The sequence below is a fragment of the Varanus komodoensis genome, unplaced genomic scaffold, assembly GCF_004798865.1.
Source record: "Varanus komodoensis strain SLA01 unplaced genomic scaffold, ASM479886v1 scaffold20_1, whole genome shotgun sequence".
In the NCBI taxonomy this organism is placed as follows: domain Eukaryota; kingdom Metazoa; phylum Chordata; class Lepidosauria; order Squamata; family Varanidae; genus Varanus; species Varanus komodoensis.
In genome coordinates, this window is record NW_025335587.1 from 3511232 (window position 1) to 3533932 (window position 22701).

The window sequence follows — 22701 nt, forward strand, 5'->3', positions numbered from 1 at the left end:
AATATTAATGAGTTAGATTCAAGCTTAGGGAGCTATAGTCCCTAGACAGTTTGTGAGGATATTCTGGATTCACAGATAGGAAGTTGAAGACAATGCACCAACCTCAGGAGATGAAAACTGGAACTCTGACCCACCCCTCATCCTCACAGCTGCCATGGAGACCACTACTCACTCCAGCTGGTCTTTAAGGCCTTGAAAGCAACCATCAAGAGGAGAAAAAGAGGCATTTTGGGAGGTAGGGAGGAGACTGGAGATACCAGGATGTGAGCTATCCCAAGGTCTTTCAGCCTCCTTCCCTTCCTCACTGAAATGTTCTAGCTAAATAGGCAAAAAGCCTATCTAATGAAAATTCAAGAAATGAGGCAGAGTTTTTCTTCACCATTGTGTCTACTCTGCATCCAGGTTCAGGGCCTTATGGCCATTACCATAGTGCTGTGTCTTTAGAATCAATGGGATTTTCAATAATCATAACTAATTTAATTCCACTGATTTCAGAGGATCTACTCTATGAATGATTAAATCTAGACCCAACTTTATTGTTAGAAGGCACCTTAAGTTTCAGGAGAGTTAATAAATGCATAAATAAAGATCCATAAAAATAGGCTAGATAACGACAAATGAATATGCTTATATTCATTTAACCAAGGCTGTTTTCAAGGTTTCCTCTAACATACCATTATATTCTTTTCGAATAAATCTTTCCAGACTTGCCAGAATCTGCTCTCTATTTTGTTGCTCTGAGAAAGGAGGTGACAATTCATCTAAAGAAATAAAAGTTAATTGAAGCATTCAGCAACATCTAATGGTTAAAATATCTTCAAACATGTCTCTCAGTGATGCCTTATTTACTACATTTCTATACTACCTAATACCCAAAGTTCTCTGGGTGATTCACAAAAAGTTAAAACCCCAAAATGCAACATGCTAAAATATAAAACCTTTAAAGGTTTAAACAGCATTAAGCCTAAGTAAAAACCACAGCAAAAGCCAGTAGTAGTGCAAAGATAAAAGAAACACAATAGCACATTTAAAAGCAAGCCTGAAGAACAAACAAAAAAGGAGGAGGAATAAGATATTCACAGGGCACTGAAAATACCACCATACATGTGTCGGGCAAGCTTTTTGGGGCAGGAGGGGGGAGTCTACAACCAGAGTGCTACTACTGAAAGGTTATTCCTTAGTAGCCACTTAATTCCCATTTGGTGGAAATACATGGAGACATGTTTCTGAAGATGAATTTAGGGTCAAGGCAAGTATATATGAACAATCCTTTGGGTAGTCAGGCCAGGCAGAATTTTAAAAACTAGTACTAGCACTTTGTATCATGCCTGGAAATGGACTAAAGGACAGTGCAGATCATAGAGTGCTAAAGTAATATGATCATATTGACCAGTCCACATTAACAATTCTGTTGCCCTTTATTATACCAGCTGATGTTTCAGAACCATTTAAAATAATGTTTCTTTTACTCATTTCTGTAATCACTATATTACTTATGATGCAACTCTGACATCCTAAGTATCAGATAAAACCTGTGAAGGAAAAATGTCATGTTTCCACACTGGAGTTGCAAAAGCCTGCTATTACTAAAGGTGCCTTAGTTATTAAAGCTACAACTCCTTGGCACTTTAGCCTCCTGTTATTACCAAATCTATGGCAAGGTCCAAAATATCCTGATAACCTTACTGTGAACTAAAACACAAAAGTACATTCTACTGTTAGTCACATAAAAATAACTTCTTTCCACTGACTTAACCAGGGGAAATCCCAAGTTTGATGTATTTTGCTTGTCTTGCTAAATTATAAACCTGATCACAACAGCAAAACTATACTTACCAAAGCACCTTTTACATACGAGATCAAGTATTTCTCTAAATCTACTTGTCATTGGTGGTAGTGGTTTTAAATCAATTTTCTTAAAATCTTCTGGGCAGTCATTTTTGGAATGGCCATCCCTTTTGCAGATACTGCATACTATAGTTGGAGGCTATGATAAAAATAAGCCAACAAAAGTTTTGTATTAAAGTTATTCTCGTAAGCTGTGTTATTTTTCCTAAGGATACCTGGTATGTTATAATGGAAAAGAGAGACTCAGGCACTAGCTCAACTCAGGCTTGGGAAAGCTGCTACCTTTTACATTAGATATGTAAAGGGACAGATATGCATGTATACTGTATATTCCTGAAGTTATTCCCATAATACCAGACAGCTGTACACAGGAACCTGCCATTTAGTTTTGTGTCCCCTGCCTTGTTGAAGTCCAAGGATCAAAGGTACCCAATATTTCTTCTGAGCGTACTAAAGTAACACAACTCCAAAATACAAAAACTGGGAGAAGAATATATTAAGGTTTGACAGATGATTCTACACAGCTTCAGCCCTAACCTTCAGAAAACCAGAAACCTTCCTTCAGTACCATCTAAGAATGGCCAAAATCATATATAGCCTTCAGTATTAGGTGTTAGCAACTTACTAAACATTATACATGGCACACCAATGCACGCACGCGCGCGCACACACACACACACTTATTCTACAGGGATGTCCGGAACTCTCTAATGCATTTTTGTGTAGAACAAAATAAGCATAAGGAAATGAAAGAAGTGGTGGCTGTGATGCAAAAAACAACATAACACAAGAAATTTGGTCCTAAGAATGTATGGTTTGGGAAAGCTTTGAGCCTGGCATATGGCTAAAATATTTTTGTTGGCAACAGCAAAAAAAGCTTCAGAGTATAGGTTAGATATTCCAAAACAAACTTTCATATATTTGCTTCAGGAATGTGCTTGTGCAGACACAACTGTTTTCCCAGTGTTACACGTCACTCAAGAGCCCCCTTCTTTGCATAAGTAATACTAATACATGCTAATCATGTATTTGAAAAAATGGCTAAACTATTTTTTAAATTATCCAGCCGTTACTTACAAGAAAAAGAAGTCTGTTGATGAATTGTATTATGTGAACCAGCAGGAGAAATATCAGGTGCCAAGTCAGCCCAAGTCCTAAAAGTCTGGTGCTGTTATCTAAAAATATGATTTTTTTTCTTATCTATGAATAGCCTCAATATTTTATAGTCCCATCCACTTCTCCACCCCTGAAAAGGCACACTTCATAAATGCTCCAGAATGCTGAGAGAAGAAGGCACATAAGGATGCACTGTGAGAAAAGAATCAGAAAATACAGAAGGGGGCAGTGGCTTACAGAAGGAAACTGCTTGCTACTTATGCAAGTGCAGGTTGGATCCATAAATATATTTATCCAATCTACATGCAAAAGATAACCATGTAACATGGTTAATACATTATTTGTATTGTAACTGATTTTTTTACAAGAATGTGTGTGACTCAAAATATTTTTAGCCATCAGGAGATCACAAAGTAGGTAACCTACCAAAATAACCATGAACGTCAAGAATTTTAAGCCAATTCTGTAGTTCAACTTATTCTTACCTTTGATTAGGCTTTATTTATTTGATATATTGACAAAGATAGTTAAGTGTACTTACTAGTATTATTGATGACAAAAACATGCAAACTAGAGAACCAGCATATTCCACAAATTCCCATTAAACATCTGCTATGGCGAATACTGTTATCAACCACTACATTTACAATGGAAGGCCACAGTTTAAGCAATGGCCTAAGAATTTGTGATTGCTGTAATAAGAAGTTTGTACTAGAACCAAAAATGAGTGCCAAATGGAGTCAAACACTGCATTTGGTGACAGATATCATCAGATCTACCACCATAATTTCAGCTTTTTACAGTGTTATGTCATAGAGTCGTTATACTATGAAAGATAATGAGAGTTGAACCCACAATGCTTGAAAGGGAAAGTATGCTCAAAAGACTTTCCTGCTGCAGTAAGATGGGTAGAAAAGTGCCTCTGCCTCTTCCTCTAGCAGGAACCTCTACTGAGGCAAACCAGTTAGTTTTCAATAGGGTTTTTTTCATGCAAATTGTTGAAGCAATTGATGGAGCAATTTTTCCATTTACCTGGGGATGGGGAGAGGGAAAGAAAGAGAGAAGATCTGGGGAGATGAGAAGGAAAGAAGAAAGAGGGAGTAGAGAGAGAAAAAAGACCCAAAGAGAGGAAAAAGAAGCCACAGAGAGTGGCACACATATTTGGTACCCAATAATGGCGCAAAAAACCATTTTATTTTTTGTTGTTGTTGTTGTATTTTGCTCCAGCCATCAGCAACCAATTTTTGATGCTGCCCTGGCCACTTTTCCAAAATGCCAAATGTGTACAGCAACCCAAAAATGTTGGAGACCCCTGCTTACATGCAGAGCAAAGCTATTAACCACACATATCTGTTCAGTTTCTTTCACCAAGATAAAAAGGAAGTACAGTGATCTGGTTCATATGCAGCCATGTTCATATGCAGCCAGCCATGATTTAATTCATCCAGAAGGGCTGGCTACTGAGTCATGTTAAGTACCCATACCCTAACTACAATCCCCGTGGATAAAGTAACCCACACTGCACAATTGAGATACACAAACCAGCACAAACAATGCATGGGTGGGACCCTCTGGAATAAACTCTGATGCCTTGCTCAAATTGTTGGGACCTCCCCCAAGCCATTTGGTTTCTGCAGGATTCTTTGAATGTAGATACCCCATGCATAAGACCAGTATTTTAGTGAGGTGGCAGATATGCTTATAGAAAAGGAAGGATGTCTAATGAAGCCTATGTAGGACCCTCCTATCTATGTGTACCACTGATGTAAAGTTTAATGCAGTTACTAATTAACTAGGAACAACCCGAGACTCTCCTTTATATCAGGAAAGTGTGTGTAAATTTTTTGAACAGATTGTTGAGAATTGTTTGTTCCATGAAACTTTGAAAATGTTAGAGAAAAATCTAGGAAATGGCAGCACAGTCAAATGACAGACAGATTATAGGAAGTAAATCTGTGAGGCATGGTCCTCATAAGAGAGTCAAGCAGAGGATTTTGATGACAGAACAAACATACTGTGTATTTCTTTTAAAAAGGTTCTTAAAATACAGTTAAGGGAAAGACAATTTCATAAAAGAAATAGAAAAGGAGTTTTGAGCTCATTTTACCTTTCCAGAAGTCAAAATAAATTTATCAAAGACATAATGCATATCTTCTGTGGTGACTTCATCTTTAGCATCTTGAATGTCTCCTACTGCTTTGCCGTTGTGCGAGGTAGTTGATGTGCTAGTGCTTGAGCACATACTCTTTTGTGGATACTCCATTACTGAATTCTGTCTACTTTCAGTGTCATACAATTCGCTAACAGAATCTGCATCAAGGGACCTATGTTCACTAGAAACACAATGGTGGCTTAGCTCCTCTTCGGCTGAAGGCTCTTGATCATTCTTTGCTTTAAATGATTTCTGTTCTAATTCACAGCATTCATTAGTAATAAGTGACACAGTTTCCTCTCTGTCTTCAGAGTCTGTTTTTACATTTTCTGGTTTCTTTACCAGCAAGCTTTTAATGTTTTCAGAAGTACATCTTCTGGATATAGTTTCCATTTCACTACATTCATTAAACTCCCGCTCCTGTATATTACATGCATGGCCCGTGTCCTGCTTCTCTGTAATGTTGGCCTGCTGAGGAAGGCAACAATTGGTTACAGTTTCTCCCATTTTTTTGCTACCATTTTTTCCCTTTTCCTTTTTCTTGGTATCTGGTTTGGGCTTATTCCCATCTTTATTCTGTGGGCATGCAAAATATTTATATGCTGTCCTGAACCTCTCAAGGATGTACTCAAACACCATCTGGCTGTTCAGGCTCCGTGCAACATTTCTTTTTAGTGCAAAGGGATCTAGAAAAAGACAAACCAGTAATAAGTTTGCTACTGCTGCTCAGTTACATTTTAGCTAATTAAGCAAAGTAATTGACAAAACAACTTTAATTGGCCAAAAAGGATACCCCTAATTAATCAGGTAGCAGATATTTTAAGAAAAGTATTTATGTAATATGAAAAACTGCTGAAGGCACCCGCCATTTTAAAAACAGATATTCCTTTGTCTGGGAGCAAGAATATGGAATGCCTCTTCTAAGATGATTCCTGTTGAGGTATATGCCTACATCATCTGAAAACAAAGAAAGTATCTTTGTTTAATTCAGAACTATTATTTCCAGTGAGGGTTAAACAACCCTTGCACAATCCTAAAAGAACCCACAGCATGATAAGCCATGGCAACTACTCACTGAACCTGGAACTTTCAAAAGGGCATTCAGCATATGGTGAACTGAGGCAATCATGTTATCTAGTCCAATATTTTTACCCAAAGGTATGAACAAAGTACAACAGCATGCTCCTTGCCCTTGACATTAATTTGAAAATCCCCAAAAGAATATGGGGGGGGGGGGGGGTGTATAATAAGAAGGCTAGCAATTTGTGACCATTCAAGAGGAATCATCTCGTTTAGAAATATAATCAGAGATAACTGAATAAAAATTCAAATGGAACTTTAAAAATTAATCCTTTCAACTAATTATGGGTTGAAAATGCGTATCAAAAAGGCCAAGTACATAATAGTCAAACAAAAAACCATTTCTAGCTAGTGAGGCATAAACAATGTTTTCTATACAGAAGGTCAGATGAGGAAGATGAAAGTAAAGCATTCCCAAAGTCTTAGTATAGCTAGCAGTGCCCCACCTTCAATGGCTATTCGCCTTTTAGGCCAGATTTTGTTCTCTCTGGTTAAAAGTTCTTGTACCCGTATGCTGATAACATATTCTTCCAAAGCAAATTCCAGTGTATAAAACTTTAACAATTCCAACCACAGTTGTCCCAGAGATATCTGGTGTGGTGTTTCCAATGCTAACGGAGACTGAAAGAAGCAGAAAAATGAAACTTGAAATTTAATGCCCAAAAATATCTGAAATTTTAAGAAGAAATCAAGAAAGAAAAGGGCAATTTCCCTTTAAAGAAATTACTCACACTGCCATTTTTCTCCTTTGGAATACTTTGGGTGTTTGTTTCTGTGTTTGCTGCATTCTTGTTACCACCTCTGTGTTGTTCACCCTTAGCCTTTCCTTCCACACCACTCAAATTTTTCCCTGCTCCATTATGTGATGGTTTGTATTCCCATACTACAAACTTTTCATTTTCTATACCTTTCAGCTGAAAGTCATCAGCCTTCTTAGAATCAAAGCCTTCAATCTAAACAAAAGTAAAAAAAAATCATACAACAAAACCATATACTGATGTGGTGGTGAAGGGTATTGTACTCAGGACTGGGAGATCCTTGTTCATAGCCAAGTTCATAGCTTGGCTATGAAGCTCACTGGGTAACTTTGGGCCAGTCACAGACTCTCTGCACAACCTACCTCCCAGGGTTGTTTCTGTGAGGATAAAATGGAGCTATAAGCCTCTTCAGCTTCCTCACAACAGGAAAGTGGTACAAAATGCAATGTAATAAACAACAACAATATATGCTAAACATAAGAGATTCAGAGATATTAGCATTTATTTTAATACAATAAATTATGTTAAGATATGAATTCCCAACAGAAATCCAAAAACTACTTTGGACAAGTCCAGTAGAATTGCTGATTTTCTCTCTTGGCTCCATGAAAGTAGTCACATGGTACTCTGAATCTAGGCCATTATATTTATTTATTCTAATAAACTTACCCAACTGCCTAAATATGATGGTAGTATACGTGGCTCTCTTTGCTGAAGGAAAAATATCACCATTAAGGCAAAAGAATATGAGGGGATCCCACCTTCTGCTTGGCAGTCTATATGGCACAACTACAAAAAGGGAAAAGACAGGCCTTAGTTCTTCACTATAGTTGTATTTTATTTTTAAAGCAAAACAAAGTAGATCTTGCAAACCTTGAGTGCAGCCAACCCGCATTTTCCAGTCATAGGATAAAGGTCTACATAAGCAAGACATAGTCTGAGGGCACATAATGGAACAACCTTGCTGAAGCCAAACAGGTGTGAGTCTGGTCAGTGCCTGGACTGGGATCTTAGGCCCCTTAAATTCCATGATGGAAGAAAGGCAGGACAGAAATGCCGTAAAAGAAGCATATTGGCACCTATTACCTACAAACCAACCTTGGCAAGAGATAAACTATGAAAATGAAAGAGCGTTAACTTTATACACATATTTACTTAACCTGGTGGACTAGAAAACACCCAGATATTTAACAATGTGGATAGGTGGGATCACTGTTTATATAAACAAGGGTTACATTTAAGACAAACACATCAGATATCCACAAGATTCAATTAAAACAGACATTTGCCTGGGTTTAAATAACATAACCTGAAACAAGCATGCATGCACCACTGCATGGCCAGATTGTAGGTGGCACTCCACAAGTGGAATGCAGAAATTGCTCCTGGAAAAATAATTTTTTATGGTTACTCTACCTGGAACTCATGAGCTATACATCCTGCTCTTTCTTTCCTCATTTTTGTTTCCCATCAACTCAACACTGTTGCTCAGAAAACTGTAGCTTATCTTTCTATCTTTGGCATATTACTTTCCCCCTCCCTATATTGTTTATCTGTAGAATTGAATTTGGACTAACTTGGATAGAAGAACAATGCAACACAAGGGAACATGATTGCATGGTATATTCATCCATTACAGCACACACAACAAATGCTTCCTGGGTTTCACTTTCAACTGCAGCTCTCTTGACTCTATTGGAGGCTGTTCTAAAGGGTCCTCCAATTTTTGGGGGCACCTTTCAGGAAGTACAAAGAACTTTCATGGAAAGAGAAGGCCTAAAAAACACTGGTAGTGTGTGCATGAAAGCTCTGTATTCAGTAATAGGAATTTTATTCAAATGTTCTATACTTTACAATTCAGAAAAAGTGGAAACATTTAAAAAGATATACACACTTTAAAATATATTATTTAAACTACTTATATTACAACATGTTGCTTAAGCATTGTAAATTTTTATTTAATTTTATAGGAAGTGCACAGAAAAGGAAGAAATGTGTTTATTTTAAAAACTTACTCTAGCCCAGTAGCGAAAAGCCAACACCAAAGGAACAAGGACTGGCTCTAGTTTGCCGAGAGCAGCTAGCAGGTCAGTTGTAAGGCAGGCCACATCATTTCCAGCACTTACTTTGCAAGTTAAACCACTGACATTGAAAGACATTTTAAGAAAAGTTGTAAGTTGTGTCACTCTTTCTTGATTTTGAAAACATAACAAAAAGAAAGAGCCTGCATCCTTGCCATACATATGAAGTCTGAATTCATTTCCATATAGAGATTTCTTTCATTGGTTTGAAGTTTATTTATTACCATGGGCATAATCCAGCAAAATTTTAAGCACTTTCAAGTGCTAGTGGTTTCAAATAAAGGATTAACAATCTCTCTCTCTGAAATTAAAAGGATTTAAAAGTGCTTAACACTTTGGCTGGACTGTGCTCTCTGTTGTTTCTGAAATATTAAAAGCTTCTCACTTCCTTCCAAATTAGAAAATAGTTTTAAAGCTAGCTCCAAAGGGAAGAACTGCATTTTATCCTTAGTAATCTAAAACGAATACTAAAATACTAAACTGAAATTAGTAATTTCTCAATGATTTTTAACATGAACCCATAACAGAAAACACACAAACCTTTTGACATCTTTACAAAAAACAACAGGAACTTTGGCATGGAAATCTGATTCCACATCAGAGTAAGAAGCTGAAGGAAGGGAAAAACAGAAGAGCGTATCAGGAAATAGAAATAATGTGCCAGATAAGAAGTATACTATGTCATCTGTCAGATCCAACAGATATCAGATCCTTTGTATTCCAATCACCAATCAGAATGTGGAGAAAGCAATGAATGAAGATGCTTACCGCTGTTTTTTAAAATATCAAGCACCTGTATCAGAACATCTGGATGACTCATCTAAAAAAATGAAGTAGATTTTGATTCTATTAAAGTGAGTAAAACAATCACATTCTTAACAGCCATAAAGTATGATTCTGCCCTGTTTTTGCTTGCACAAAAACCGGAGAGGAGGGTTCAATGCCATGGAAGTTGGTGACTACAAAACCAGCAGATCTATATGTCCTTTCCACACTGTACTCCAAATGTTCCAGGAGCTACCTACAGTGCCAAATCTCTTTTGAGGACAGGGCACAGCACCATACATAGTGCCTTTAAAGTTCAGGTAGCAATCCAGAGAGGATACACAGCTCCACTGACATTGAAGTCAGCAGCCTCCACTGGTTCTATGCATGTATAAACATGCTCCCAGTGGATCTGATGTTCTTTCTTCTAGAACCTGAATCATTGGTGTGTGTGTGTGTGGGGGGGAGGGGACCAGCTGCCTCCAAGTGCAGTTTGAGCACCAGCATTTTATGTTGCCTTTACCAAGCAAGTTAGTAGCTGCTTCCCTGCACCCTTGAGTTGGTCATCTGGATTCAGATGATATGAGAACCCATCACAGGTACAACAATCCCTACTACATTCCATGAGATATCACGGTGGTTTTCTGCCCTCAGCCAAGCTGCCCTGAAGGAATCAGTCCAGGGTGACATGACATGACATGACATGGGTAGCACAGCCACAAAGGGTTGTCAGGCTGCACAAACCCAAGCACTGTCTTGTAACACATTCAAGGTTAACAAATTCATTAAGGCATAACTTTTCATAGACAAAAGTACACTTCATCAGAAGCATGAAATGCAAAACCCTCCTCCACCTTCATTCTCTCTCACTCCCTTATCAAATACTTACTTCAGTACTAAGGACGATTTCTCAGAGGCAAGACCTGTTTCAACAGACCTTAAGTAATATGTTTTATTATTATGGTAGCCTTTTTTTTATTCTGTGGCATGTAACTTAATCATCTAAATTATCATATCCTATATTCCACATATGTACAAGACAAGCCCTAGTTTTAAAAGAAGGAATCAACAACCTGAATATTAAATATAATGTTGAAATAACTAGACTGGACTGAACTTAGGATTTTTTATGTGTATCCATAAGAAAATGATGCAACACTCTGTGTGTGCTTGCTTTAGTGTAACTCCAGGTCAAGAACCTCACTGTTTGCACAGAAACCTTTAGTAGTAAGAAAAAAATGAGACTATATTCATAAAATATTTCTAATTGCATAATGTTACAAATATTTCTTCAACTTACCATGGAGGGAAATTTTATATCAATATTAACATCACTGGTTTTAAAAGCAAATCTAGTTAGACAGGATCCATACATCCTCAATGAACATTCTGAAAACAAGAAAAAAAGAATTCTATAAGTACTTAGGCGGCTTTCATAACCTTTTGCAATGCTTCCATTTACTATGGCTGCAATCTTAAAGCAAGGGAACTAGGAAGGAAATCCTATTACTTCATACTATATAAGTGTATTTTCCCTTCCAGTAGTACAGTTAGGAAAGCAGAAATTAGTTTGTTCATAGTAGTGAATAATAGCATAAATAACACAGCACTGATTCATTTGCTACAGCAGATCCCATTTGGTTTGCAGACACAACAAACACTGTTATGGGCCCTAATCTACACTGACCTCATTCATAGATAACAGCCCTGAGTATGATTTTGTACAGGCTAAATCATGGACTGCTGCTGGATCATGGACTGTTGCTGAATCACAGGTTGTTCTTATGTGCAAAACTTATGTACTATAGTCTTAGGTATGGGTTGTTCCTTGGTTATTCATTGTAAACAACCCACAATTAAACCATACTCCATAGTAAAGGTTCGCATGTCATTACAAGTCAGACCCTGCATTTCCATTACATGCAAACCAAGCCACTTTTTTCCTGATAAGAGTCAAATGCTCTCAGTACCATTAGCAAGCACAATAATGTAAACTATCAGATTATTTCTAAAAAAATTGTATTTAAGACTGGACTCTATATGAGCATGAATTTCATGCTGCTTAGCAATACATGTCCTAGGTATAAGCTGTTATGTATGATGAACATACATAATCCTATTTTACTGCAAGTATATGTTACAAAAATCCACCATGTGGTAAAATCAACAATTGCACATTCACCATGACACAGTGCTTACATATTTTTTATGAGGAAATGGCAGTATCTGAAGTAGCTCTCAGAGGTATCACTGAAAGACTAAAAATAATATTAAGGGAACATGATCATACTGAACACTTGTCAGTTTTAAATGCAAATCTGTTAAATTTGTGTGGTTCCCTACCAATACTATTAAAGTGTTACTATTAAAGCGTTACAGTCACACAACACAGCTTCTGCAAAAACAGGTCCTGCCAGACAAACCTTGTGGAATTCTATGACAAGGTTTCGAGATGGCTAGATGGAGGGGATGCAGTGGATGTGGTATACCTGGATTTCAGCAAGGCCTTTGACAAAGTGCCCCAAAATATCCTGGTGGAGAAACTGAGGAGTTTTGGGATACACCAAAGCACTGTCCGGTGGATTAGGGCATGGTTGACTGAGCAAAAGCAGAAGGTAACCATTAGCGGAGAATCATCAGGATGGCGGCCAGTGACAAGCGGGGTCCCCCAGGGCTCTGTCCTGGGGCCGATCCTGTTTAATCTTTTCATTAACGACATGGAAGAAGGGGTGGCCTGCTGATCAAATTCGCAGACGACACTAAAACTGGAGCAGTGGCCACAACTGAGGAGTAGGTACTCACGATCCAAAAGGATCTGGACAGACTATGGAAGTGGGCAGGAGACAACAGGATGGCCTTCAATGTGGATAAGTGCAAGGTCTTGCACTTGGGGCATAGGAATAGCTGTCATAAGTACAGGTTAGGTGACAAGTGGCTGGAGAGCAGCACTTGTGAAAGGGACCTCGGGGTACTAGTTGACTGCAGGCTAAACATGAGTCAGCAGTGTGTTGCGGTGGTCAAGAGGGCGAACACCACCCTTGGTTGCATAGCCAGAAGTGTGGCTTCTACATCAAGAGAGGTATTACTACCACTCTACACGACTCTGGTGCGCCCACAACTGGAGTATTGTGTTCAGTTTTGGGCCCCTCATTACAGAAAGGATATAGCCAGGTTGGAGTCAGTGCAGCGTAGGGCCACAAGGTTGGTGGCCAGTTTGCAGGGGATGCCGTATGAGGCGAGACTGAGGGAACTGGGTCTCTTCAGCCTGGAGAAGAGGAGATTCAGAGGGGATATGTTGGCGACATACAGGTATGTGAGGGGATGTCACATGGAGATGGGTAGAGACCTGTTCTCCCCTGAAGAGGAAGGCAGGACACGCTCCAACGGAGCAAAGCTCAGGGAGCCAAGGTTCTATCTGGATGCCAGGAAGCACTTCCTGACAGTCAGGACCCCAAGGGTGCGGAATGGGCTTCCACAAGAGGTCATTGAGGCCCCATTGGTGCGGGTGTTCAAGGATAGGCTGGATGTCCACATGGTGGGCATGTTGTGAGTGGAGCCGGCTGGAGCTGGGGGTCAGACTAGATGGCCCGGGAGACCCCTTCTGACTCGCTCTGTTTCTATGTTATTTGCTCCGATTATTGCAAGAGACAAGGTTATGCAATATAAAATGTAATTAAAAAGTCTTGGATAATGACAGATTCTTTGCTGAGGGTATTCTATTTTCATCTTGAAGAAACAATAGGATTTGCATTTATTATACCTTTTTTTTTTGAAGTGATAGAGACTTTATTTATTTAGAATATTTATATGCCATCTTTTCACAGAGGACTTGACTTGAAATGCCAAATTAATCAGATTATCACAGGTGCTTGGTTTTAGTTATCAAAACTGTGAATTTGTGTCTGCAGAGATCACATGTCTCTTCTTCACAGCAAAAATATTATAAAATAGACACAAAGAGTTGAGAAAAAGGCCTTAATCCCACTGTTCCTTTGCAAATGTATGCACATAGAAACAACTCCTTATCTCTTAAAGGCTAAGTTTCAAAAATTAATAAACAGAAGAAGAATGTTGGAAGCAGTACAAAAAGCTAAGTGTGAGGAGGGCGGAGAAAGCAGTAAAAATGAAAGTGAAACCGTTTGAGTAGAATACTCCATAAGTCTTTGGATCTTTCTGAGATTAGTCTGGGGTTTTTCATTTTACTCTTTCCCTGGAGGAGAAAAACTATAATGGCAGCAGGCCATAAAAGAGACCCAGTTTGGGAACATTTAAATGAAGTTCCTCTACCTATGGGTAAGGAAGCCATGCATGCAAATTATGTAGAAAATCATTATTTAAATCTAGTCTTACTGACTAGAGGTTTAATTGAATTGATTTAAATTAAGTCCACCCTAATAAACTACTTAATTTCTGCTTTGCTAACCAAAAAATATCTTAGCCATAAAAATACATTTTGTAAACATTCAGAGACAAAGCATTCATGCATGCTTGAGAAACCATGGAAGATCAAATTCAGCTTTAAGCTTCCTGAAATATGTATTGATAATAAGAACTTCAAATACAACTACACATCATCAATAATTCTATAATTATACCACAAGCTACAAGAGTAGAAAAATGAAAATCTGATTTTCAGAGCGAGATTCTTAGCGAAAAAGATCTGGAGTGCCAAATATTGTCATCATTCAGTACTGCAGCACCCCAAAACTGCATTTCTGCACTCAAGTGAATACATGCAAGTCAAATAAATGACAGATCCAGACTGTATTTCTTCCAGAAAAGAAAAGAGAAAGAATTATTTCCTTAAACAGAAGAATCTACATCAGTCACCTGGTAAGTGTTGCTGAATTATCTTCTCCATATCATCTACAATTTCTTCGCGAATTTTGAAATCTTCATCTGATATGCCTTGTTCCTTTGCTGCCTCCATAAGCATAAAACTCAAGGCAGTTACCTGTGCCGGGGAAGGGGGAGGGAGGGCACGGAGTTCATTTTCCTCTTGCTTTTCCTGCAGAATATTATGAACAATAAATATCACTCTTACAAAAAAAATCTTTCAAATTTCATTTTCATTACTTCTATATAGCCTACTAATTTCCTCAGAAGTTGACTGTATTTTCAAGCCCAAGTTTCCTCATGATGTCAACAAGCTCCTGAATGAGTGGTACTACAGATCTCTAAAGACTCCAACAGAATAACTATTGAGATCCTGCTTGTTGCAATCATGCATCACACAATGGCAATGTCACAAAGCTTTTGCTCCACCCTGTATGAATTAACCTGACAGGATGCCGCCATCCAAATGTCATCAATATGCTGATGACTGTGGTTGTGAGCCGCCCCGAGGCTTTGGCGAATGGGGCAGCATAGAAGTCCCCTAAATAAATAAATAAATAAATAAATAAATAAATAAATAAATAAATAAATAAAATAAATAAATAAATAAATAAATAAAATAAAATGACGCTCAGTGGTGATGTTTGTTTTTCTCCAATTCAGGGGAAGCATCAATGCACTGAAGTGTTTTAACCCTCAGCTAGTTTGACATTCAGAAAGCTTCTCCTCCAGATAAACCTGTTTCCTTCTTTACTGAGATTATTCAGGGAAGACTTGCTGCATTTATCTCCTTAGGCAGAAGTCAGGCTGATAAAAATATGAGAAATGCTGTCTGACCTGGAACCTTATGCATTTGGAAGACTGTGCGAATCTTCCTGTTCAGGCAAAAACTTGGAAAGTAGTAAATTGTTTATTGATCCTATTGCTCTAGTAACAAGGTTAATAATTTTATCAAGTTTTTTATTACTCTACCTGTAATTATAAATCTTTTAGAGTGTGTATTTGTTTGGAAATATATCCTGGCTGCCATAAAGGGTGAGGAAGATAATCATAATATATCAGCTTTTTTTCCCCAACACCAACTATGTTTTCTTATGATTACATTGACTTCAGTCATTTTCTAGAAGTTTACATTGGCTTCAGTCAATTTTTCAAAGCTACTGAAAAGGAAGGGTAGATTTAAGATTAGAAATCTGAAGCTCTTTTATACCACTTACCATGATATTCTTTTTGTGGCGTTTTTCTTTAATATGTTTGTGAGCTCCCTGGATATTTTCAATGTGAACTGAACAGAGCTTGCATAGGTACTGACAATTAGAGTACTCTGGAGAGCGCTGTGGAAAAACCACATATTTAAGATTCAGCTGCCACTTAATTATGTCTGTTTTCTTTTCCATCATGACAATACTAAAATGCTACTAAGTATAGATACCAAAGAAGAAGTTAGCATACATATGATAATGGTTTTACTAACTCACTGATTTTTAAATAGTGTAGATGCACATTTTTCATTTGAAGCTACAATACAGCAGTAGTTGGCAACTACAGAGAAAGTATAAAATACTTTTTAGGCAAATAAATATATTTGCCTAAATTCTACAAGAATAATTGGGGAAGAAACAACATCACCTGAACAGACACCCACTCAAGCAATGGGACTCTCCTCTCCTGCCCAGCAGGTGACCTTCAAAATCAGGTCAAGAGAATCTTCCAATCCAACATAATAGATATTGAGGGAACACAAGGGACTTCAGGGAGGAGGAGGAATCCTGGTTCCACTGATGAAGCAATTCTGTCAGCAAAAATATTTCGTTCAATTCCATCTAGAATCTGCCCAGCTTGCCAGGCCCATGACCCACCCTCCTGGTTCCTGCCTGCACAAGTTCCTCCCAGACAGTTGCTGGGAGCTCATGATCCTGCTGTCTGGGGCAGTCCTACCAAGCTGGGGCCATCCCTGCTTGTGCCTGAAAGAAAGCTGCTCAGGTTGTGAGGGGGGAGGGGGGGTCAGATCCATAGCACTGTCCTTTTCTCAGGGAAATCTCACAGAGCAGACTGTCAGCTCCCAGCTCTTACCTGGGCATAAAATGTACCAGCAGAATGGGTATGAGTAGGCCATATGTTTGATGGGGCCACCCCAAGTACAGCAAAATACCACCCAGCCCTTTATTCTCCTGGTTCCTGCCTGTGTGCCTTAGTCCGAGGCAGCAGTGGGCAGCAGAGCCATGGGCTTAGTGGAGATGCCGCCTTCTCCAAGTATGTCCCCCCATTTGTACCTGGAAGTAAACTGGCTACTATTGTGACTGTCAATGACTGTCAAGGAACCTCATTCCTTCCTGAAGCATCCCACAGGATACCACCAGGTAGAATTAGAGGGAATGAGGCAGGAGAGGGAGGAAAGCAGCCATAATGAACTCGATAGTCTGTTCGTGTTTGACCATAATGGGTTAGTGTTACATGCAAACTTATCTTATATAAACAGGCTTTTCCAGTGTTTACCATACATCCAGAATCTCATGTGAACAGACCTCCACTTATAGTGGAAGAGGTAGTTATTTATATTATTACTGCTAATAAAAATATATTAAGTAAATTAGTAAATGTCTCCTGCCACATCCAAATCACAGTTGGGAATGAGTTTGTCTTCTCCAGGATGCACCATCTCACACGCCAAAACTTTACTTCAGATAAAGCCCAGTAGCCTGTTAATTTACTGTTTTGAAATAGCTATACAATGAGATGCAGAGTAAATAAATGGTTTAAAACATTTTAAAAAGGAAAAAATAGAAACTAAAATGTGTACTTACTTTTTCCAGGCGGATAATATAATCTCTTTCCAGTCGTTCTTCAGCTTGTTTCAATCCAAGCTGCTGTTCTGCTATTAAAGTTGATTCATCAGTTATAGGAACATTTTCTAAATAATCAACCTCCAAATTAGTTTCTTTAGCAGATTCAGAATCCTTTGTTTTACCTGGTGCAAGAATTAAGGAACTTGATGAACAAGTCATTTTTCCCAGGTTACCTTAAATGTAAACTGAGGGATACTTATTTAAAAAAGGAAATTATATTATGTATTATGTCAACATTCTTGACAAATAATGTAAAACTAAGCATAGATATCCCTAGAGATGAAATTTAAAATAAGATTCCAAGATTCAGTTGGACAATTCCCAGTGTTACTAATAAGATTCAAATGTTGATAGTTGAAAAAGTTACTGAAAGTCTATGAAGCATCCTGAGCAATCAGAAAAACCACTAAATAAAGTAGTACTATAATTATATTTGTAATGCTTTATTAACTTCAGCTGTGCATGATATAGTGAATGAAGTACAGGTTTAATTCTTCATCATTGCTCACAACGTATCTACAGGATATGTTTTAATTATTTCCATTTTACAGATAATGAATTTAGGGGGAGAAACTTGTCCCATGTCATTCAGTTAATGTTTGAATAGATTATCTTCATAACTTCAATCCAGGTCTCTGACTTCTAAGTTCAAACATTTACCTACTTACTTCACAAAGTAAGTATAGTACACAGCAGCCGTGGCAATGACATCATTGCTATTAACCTGATCCAAGGCTACACTTGGTAGAACAGGGTAAGAGAATAGACTCCCATATATGTTTGCAGCAGGGAGAGAAATTATCTATCCCTTTAAAAAAGCCCTCTTCAAATAGAAAACTGGCATATTGGAGAAGGCCATGTTAGAACAGGTCTTTGCCTAGTATGGCTATTATCGATTTACATGGCGGTTTTGATATAACCCAAAGGTCTGGTCCCAAACTGTATCTGACACAGTACAAGCCATTCTATTACCCCATTCTGTAGTACATGTAGATCAGGTCCCACACAACTGAAGTAATCTGACAAATTCTGAACTAAATGAGTTAATTGCAAAAAAGAAAAACTCAAAATTGATGGGTTTTCACTAGTTGCTTAAATTGAGAAACTAACACAACACATTTGAAGAATGGTAACTAAGCAAAATGCAAGATAATACTTTCTTACAGGACTCTCCACTAATAAAACAGAAAAATGTGAATTACAGGAGTCATCAAGTTAGCTTAGATTAGAAAAGACCTTTTATTGCTGTGTGCAATCATGGATATATCTAGCATACACAAAATTAGCTGTATAAAACATACTTGAAACTGGATTATTTCTTTAATTAAAAAAAGAATGCAGCACTCACAGGAGTCTTCAGACTTTTGTTCCATTAGTTTCAGATCCACACCATTTTTGTCTGAATCAGTAGGCCAATTAATATTAGGTTTAGATGCATCTTGTCCTGGTGGATTTTCTAATGCAGAACTCCCTCTTTGGGCAGTTGGTAAGGTTTCTGAATTGGCATCATTCTCTGAACTATGGGAGCTTGGAGGGCCTTTATCCATGTGCTGAACTGTTATCTGTTTCTGGTTTTCTACTTCTGCTGGTATATTTGGTAATTTTTTTGCTTTGCTATGACTTTGATCCTGAAGACTTGACTCCATGTCTTGACTTTCAGGAATACAGCTTGTCTTACATGATTTATTTTCTCCTGACTTTTCAGGACAAACATCATTTTGCTTATTCTTTTTAAAAATGCTCCCACTTGAAGAACTTTTTCCAGCCTCCTTTATAGATTTGTCATTTTTGTTAGTTTTATAATTTTGATTTGTTGCAACTCTGACAGCTTTGCTTTCTTCCCAGACAATACGAGCAGATTTTCTTGTGTCATGATTTCCACTTTTTGAGCTCTTGCCCTCTTCCATTATTGAGAAGACCTGCTTTCTCTATCACTTAAGAGTACTTGAAATGTAATTTTGCAACAATTTTAGTGGAGCAGTATCCTCTGTTCAAGCAAGGTATCTGGGCTGATTGTCTGCAGTGAAAAAATTAACAAACATATCAAAATGTTACTGAAATACACTAAGTAATCTACACACTGATGATCCCTGAAAAACCCAGTGCAATACTTTCAGATCCTGGAATACATGTAGGCAGAAATGAGATTACTGTCTCAAGGCAGCAGATTTGGGGTTTCATAAAAGGGCAGAAAATGTTTGTTGTTATTGCATTATTAATGTCAGAGATGGAAATCTTTTGCTTCATGTACTAAAATAACTTACCTGGTGTTGGACAGAATGTACCTTGACTTGAGTTAGTGGGGTAACATTTGCTTCAAGCAGCAAAATGCTTGGATCAGCACCAAATACTTTACCAAGATTTACACTTTTAATCCTACTCCTAAAGAAACAAAAATATTTGCTCTCATTTGTTTTACTAAAAGAAAAGTGGAAGTGAATGTTGGTGGGAATAGGGGACAGAAAGAACAATCACATTTTATGATCAGTTGGCATCATTTAGTTTAATTTCAACTACTTTACCTTTAGTAAGGGCAACAAGAATAATAAAGTGAGAACAAAAATACCTTTGTGCACATTATCCCATTTCTGTTTTTCCTTGAGATTTTAGGCGCACTACGGACTGCTACCAACACTGTCCATGCCAATGCTAAAAACCCCTAAGGTGGTTTTGCCAAAGACTAACAAACTTTAATGTTTTCACAAGTATTAAGGTTGCAAAGCATTCATAGTCAGACATATGTTTTTACAACTGCCAAAATAAGTTTGCTATCACCACTTTTAAAAAATGGAGAGAGAGCGCAGGGCCATCAAGATACTGCCCAAGAAAACTGTTAAAATAGAGCAGTCTTTTACCACCTGGTTCCCTCCAGAGTTGCAGTTCAGACATGTGGAAGGCACAAGGTTAAGGAATGATACAATAGAACATACCTTGTAAATACAGTGTAGCCATATCCAAGCTTAGTTTTCTCAGTACAAATGACTAGTACATAAGCAATGGGACCAGTTTAGAAAATGTTAATTGTGGTACTATCCCCAGCTGCCCAAAGATGATATTGCCTCAACAGCAATAATGAATTACTTCAACAGATACAAGTAAAAGTAATGGGATTTATTAACCATGCTTAAAAATATGAATAAAACTTCTTAAAACATAGAAATGTTTTAATAAATAAATAAAAATAAATAAATAAAACTGCAGAAAGAAAAAGCATACTAGTCGCCTGTAACTTATACCTGAAACTTTAAATGTCTTTTTCTATTAATAAGTTATTTGCCTCAGAAAACTGAAGAACCAGAGTAGTTTCACTTTTGTTTCCTGCTAATGTTTAGTTTTTGTAATTCAGTTATCTTTGACAGCATTAACTGGGTGTAATGTCAGGATATGAAGTGTTGCAACAACAAAAACTCCACAGAAAAACAAATATGACCGAAAACCTTGATACAAAGAACATACTTTATCGAGCTGTCCACTGCTTCAAAGATATTAAAAGTGGAACATAAACCAATTAGCAAATTAAATTTCAATAACTCTGATTATTATCCAATTTTAGGTGCCTTTTTGAGATACTGGAAGAAATGTTGCAATTAAAATTGCAGTCTAATCCTATACATATTTGCTCAGAGATAAGCCCTACTAATTTAGTAAAACTTACACCTAAATATGCACAGAACTGCAACCTTAGCAAAAGAACAAAAATACTTCATTGTAAGCAGTGTTAATATTGTTCTTAGTCATTCTCTTGTATATTAACAAAAGAACCACGATACTATAAAATAATAGGCCCTCTCAAGCCTACCAACTAAAAATCATACTTATTAAATCAGCCTCTTGCTAATTAATCTACTCAAGCATTACTTAACTAATTTATGTCTTAAACTAATCCAAGCTTGCAGTGCTACTATGTTAATAAGCATTGCCTTACAGAAAAACAATGGCTAAAATAACCCCCTTCTTTTCCCAACCCAAGGCCAGCAGGGGGTTGTGCAGTAATACCACCAGGCGCTAGAACCCAGCAGGCTAGGAACTGGAAAAGAATCCTCTATATTCAGAGAAGGAAGGACATTACTTCAGAGGACACGTTTCACCTAAATCACACTCCCCAACTCTGTGCCCCAATGAATTTTCACATGCCCTCTGCTATCAACTGTGAACGTTTTCACATACATTCTAAATGCAGAAAACAAACACTTTTGTGTCCTATGGTGCAAAATAACAGGTATATAACTAAAAAGATTGAAAGGTGGTGTGCGCTCATCTTACATCCCTTATTCTGTAAAACACATTGCCTTGTTAAGCACTTAGTAACTGAAATATTAGACTGAACACAAGACATAAGATGAGAGCACATAATCTTTTAACACTGCAGTCAATACAGTTTGAAGAAGGACAGGAAGTGTAGTCTGAAACAGAGTTATACAGCTGCCCTCAAGGAAATAAAATGGACAAGGGTCTATAAGACAGCACCATGGCAGAGGTTGTGCCTAGGTATATTGCTGCCATGGCTTCAGTCAGAGGGAATTGACACAAGGTGTCCAACTTTTGACACATGTGTAACGTTGCTTAAAGATCTTGCTGTATCAAAGGGCTAGTCCAACCTATGCAAATCCAGACACATTCACTAGTACCTAAACAAAAGCAAACAGCTCTATCTAAATAGAATGAAATACTTCAATCAGAGCACAGTGCCTTCATCTGATATCTGACAATCTCCCCTCTCACTGCAGCACCCCACATCTAGCCTTGTGTCAAAGAACCCCAATGCTCTAGAAAAGTTGTGTGGTGCAGAAAGCTGTAGAAGAGAAAACAAGAAACAGACACTGTGCAAGTGGCCTCCTGCTCAGATCCAACCCAGTAAGTTTCATACAAAAATCTCAATTGTTTTCTGGATTAAAACTGAAGGCACATCACTCAGAAAACCAAAACCCTAGATAAACTGCCAAAACAATGGGGAGTTATCCTCCTTGAAACTGCAAGTTATCTCAGCTCCTGCTGGTTTATAGTGTCCTGCTTTCTTATTTGCCTAGGCAGCCAACTCTTAGAGTTGGATCATATTTTCTGAGCACTGACAATGCTGTTGAAACTCCTCCATGCCTATAAGATGTGGCTACATCAGAGAATTCTATTGCATCCATACACACTCCCTCAGGAAATGCTTCTGACCATGTATTAACAGGGACAGCAGATCAATGTGGGGAGAGATGTATGCATCCAGGAAT

The 22701-nt window shown here is 37.8% G+C and overlaps 1 protein-coding gene across 7 annotated transcripts in view; it reads right to left on the reverse strand.

Annotated features, from left to right (window-relative positions):
- TUT4 (terminal uridylyl transferase 4) overlaps positions 1-22701 on the reverse strand; it is a 50356-nt gene that overhangs the window by 22223 nt on the left and 5432 nt on the right. For all 7 annotated transcript variants that reach the window (XM_044429904.1, XM_044429909.1, XM_044429908.1 and 4 more), the window contains exons 2-15: positions 18831-19499; positions 17441-17604; positions 15854-15970; positions 14631-14808; positions 11101-11189; positions 9804-9855; positions 9576-9645; positions 8970-9096; positions 7624-7743; positions 6928-7149; positions 6643-6817; positions 5072-5802; positions 1837-1987; positions 675-761 (exon numbers count right to left, since the gene is read on the reverse strand). In XM_044429904.1, coding sequence (XP_044285839.1) covers positions 675-761; positions 1837-1987; positions 5072-5802; positions 6643-6817; positions 6928-7149; positions 7624-7743; positions 8970-9096; positions 9576-9645; positions 9804-9855; positions 11101-11189; positions 14631-14808; positions 15854-15970; positions 17441-17604; positions 18831-19389 — 2842 coding nt within the window. In that variant the 5' untranslated portion in view covers positions 19390-19499. The remainder of the gene's footprint in view (positions 1-674; positions 762-1836; positions 1988-5071; positions 5803-6642; positions 6818-6927; positions 7150-7623; positions 7744-8969; positions 9097-9575; positions 9646-9803; positions 9856-11100; positions 11190-14630; positions 14809-15853; positions 15971-17440; positions 17605-18830; positions 19500-22701) is intronic.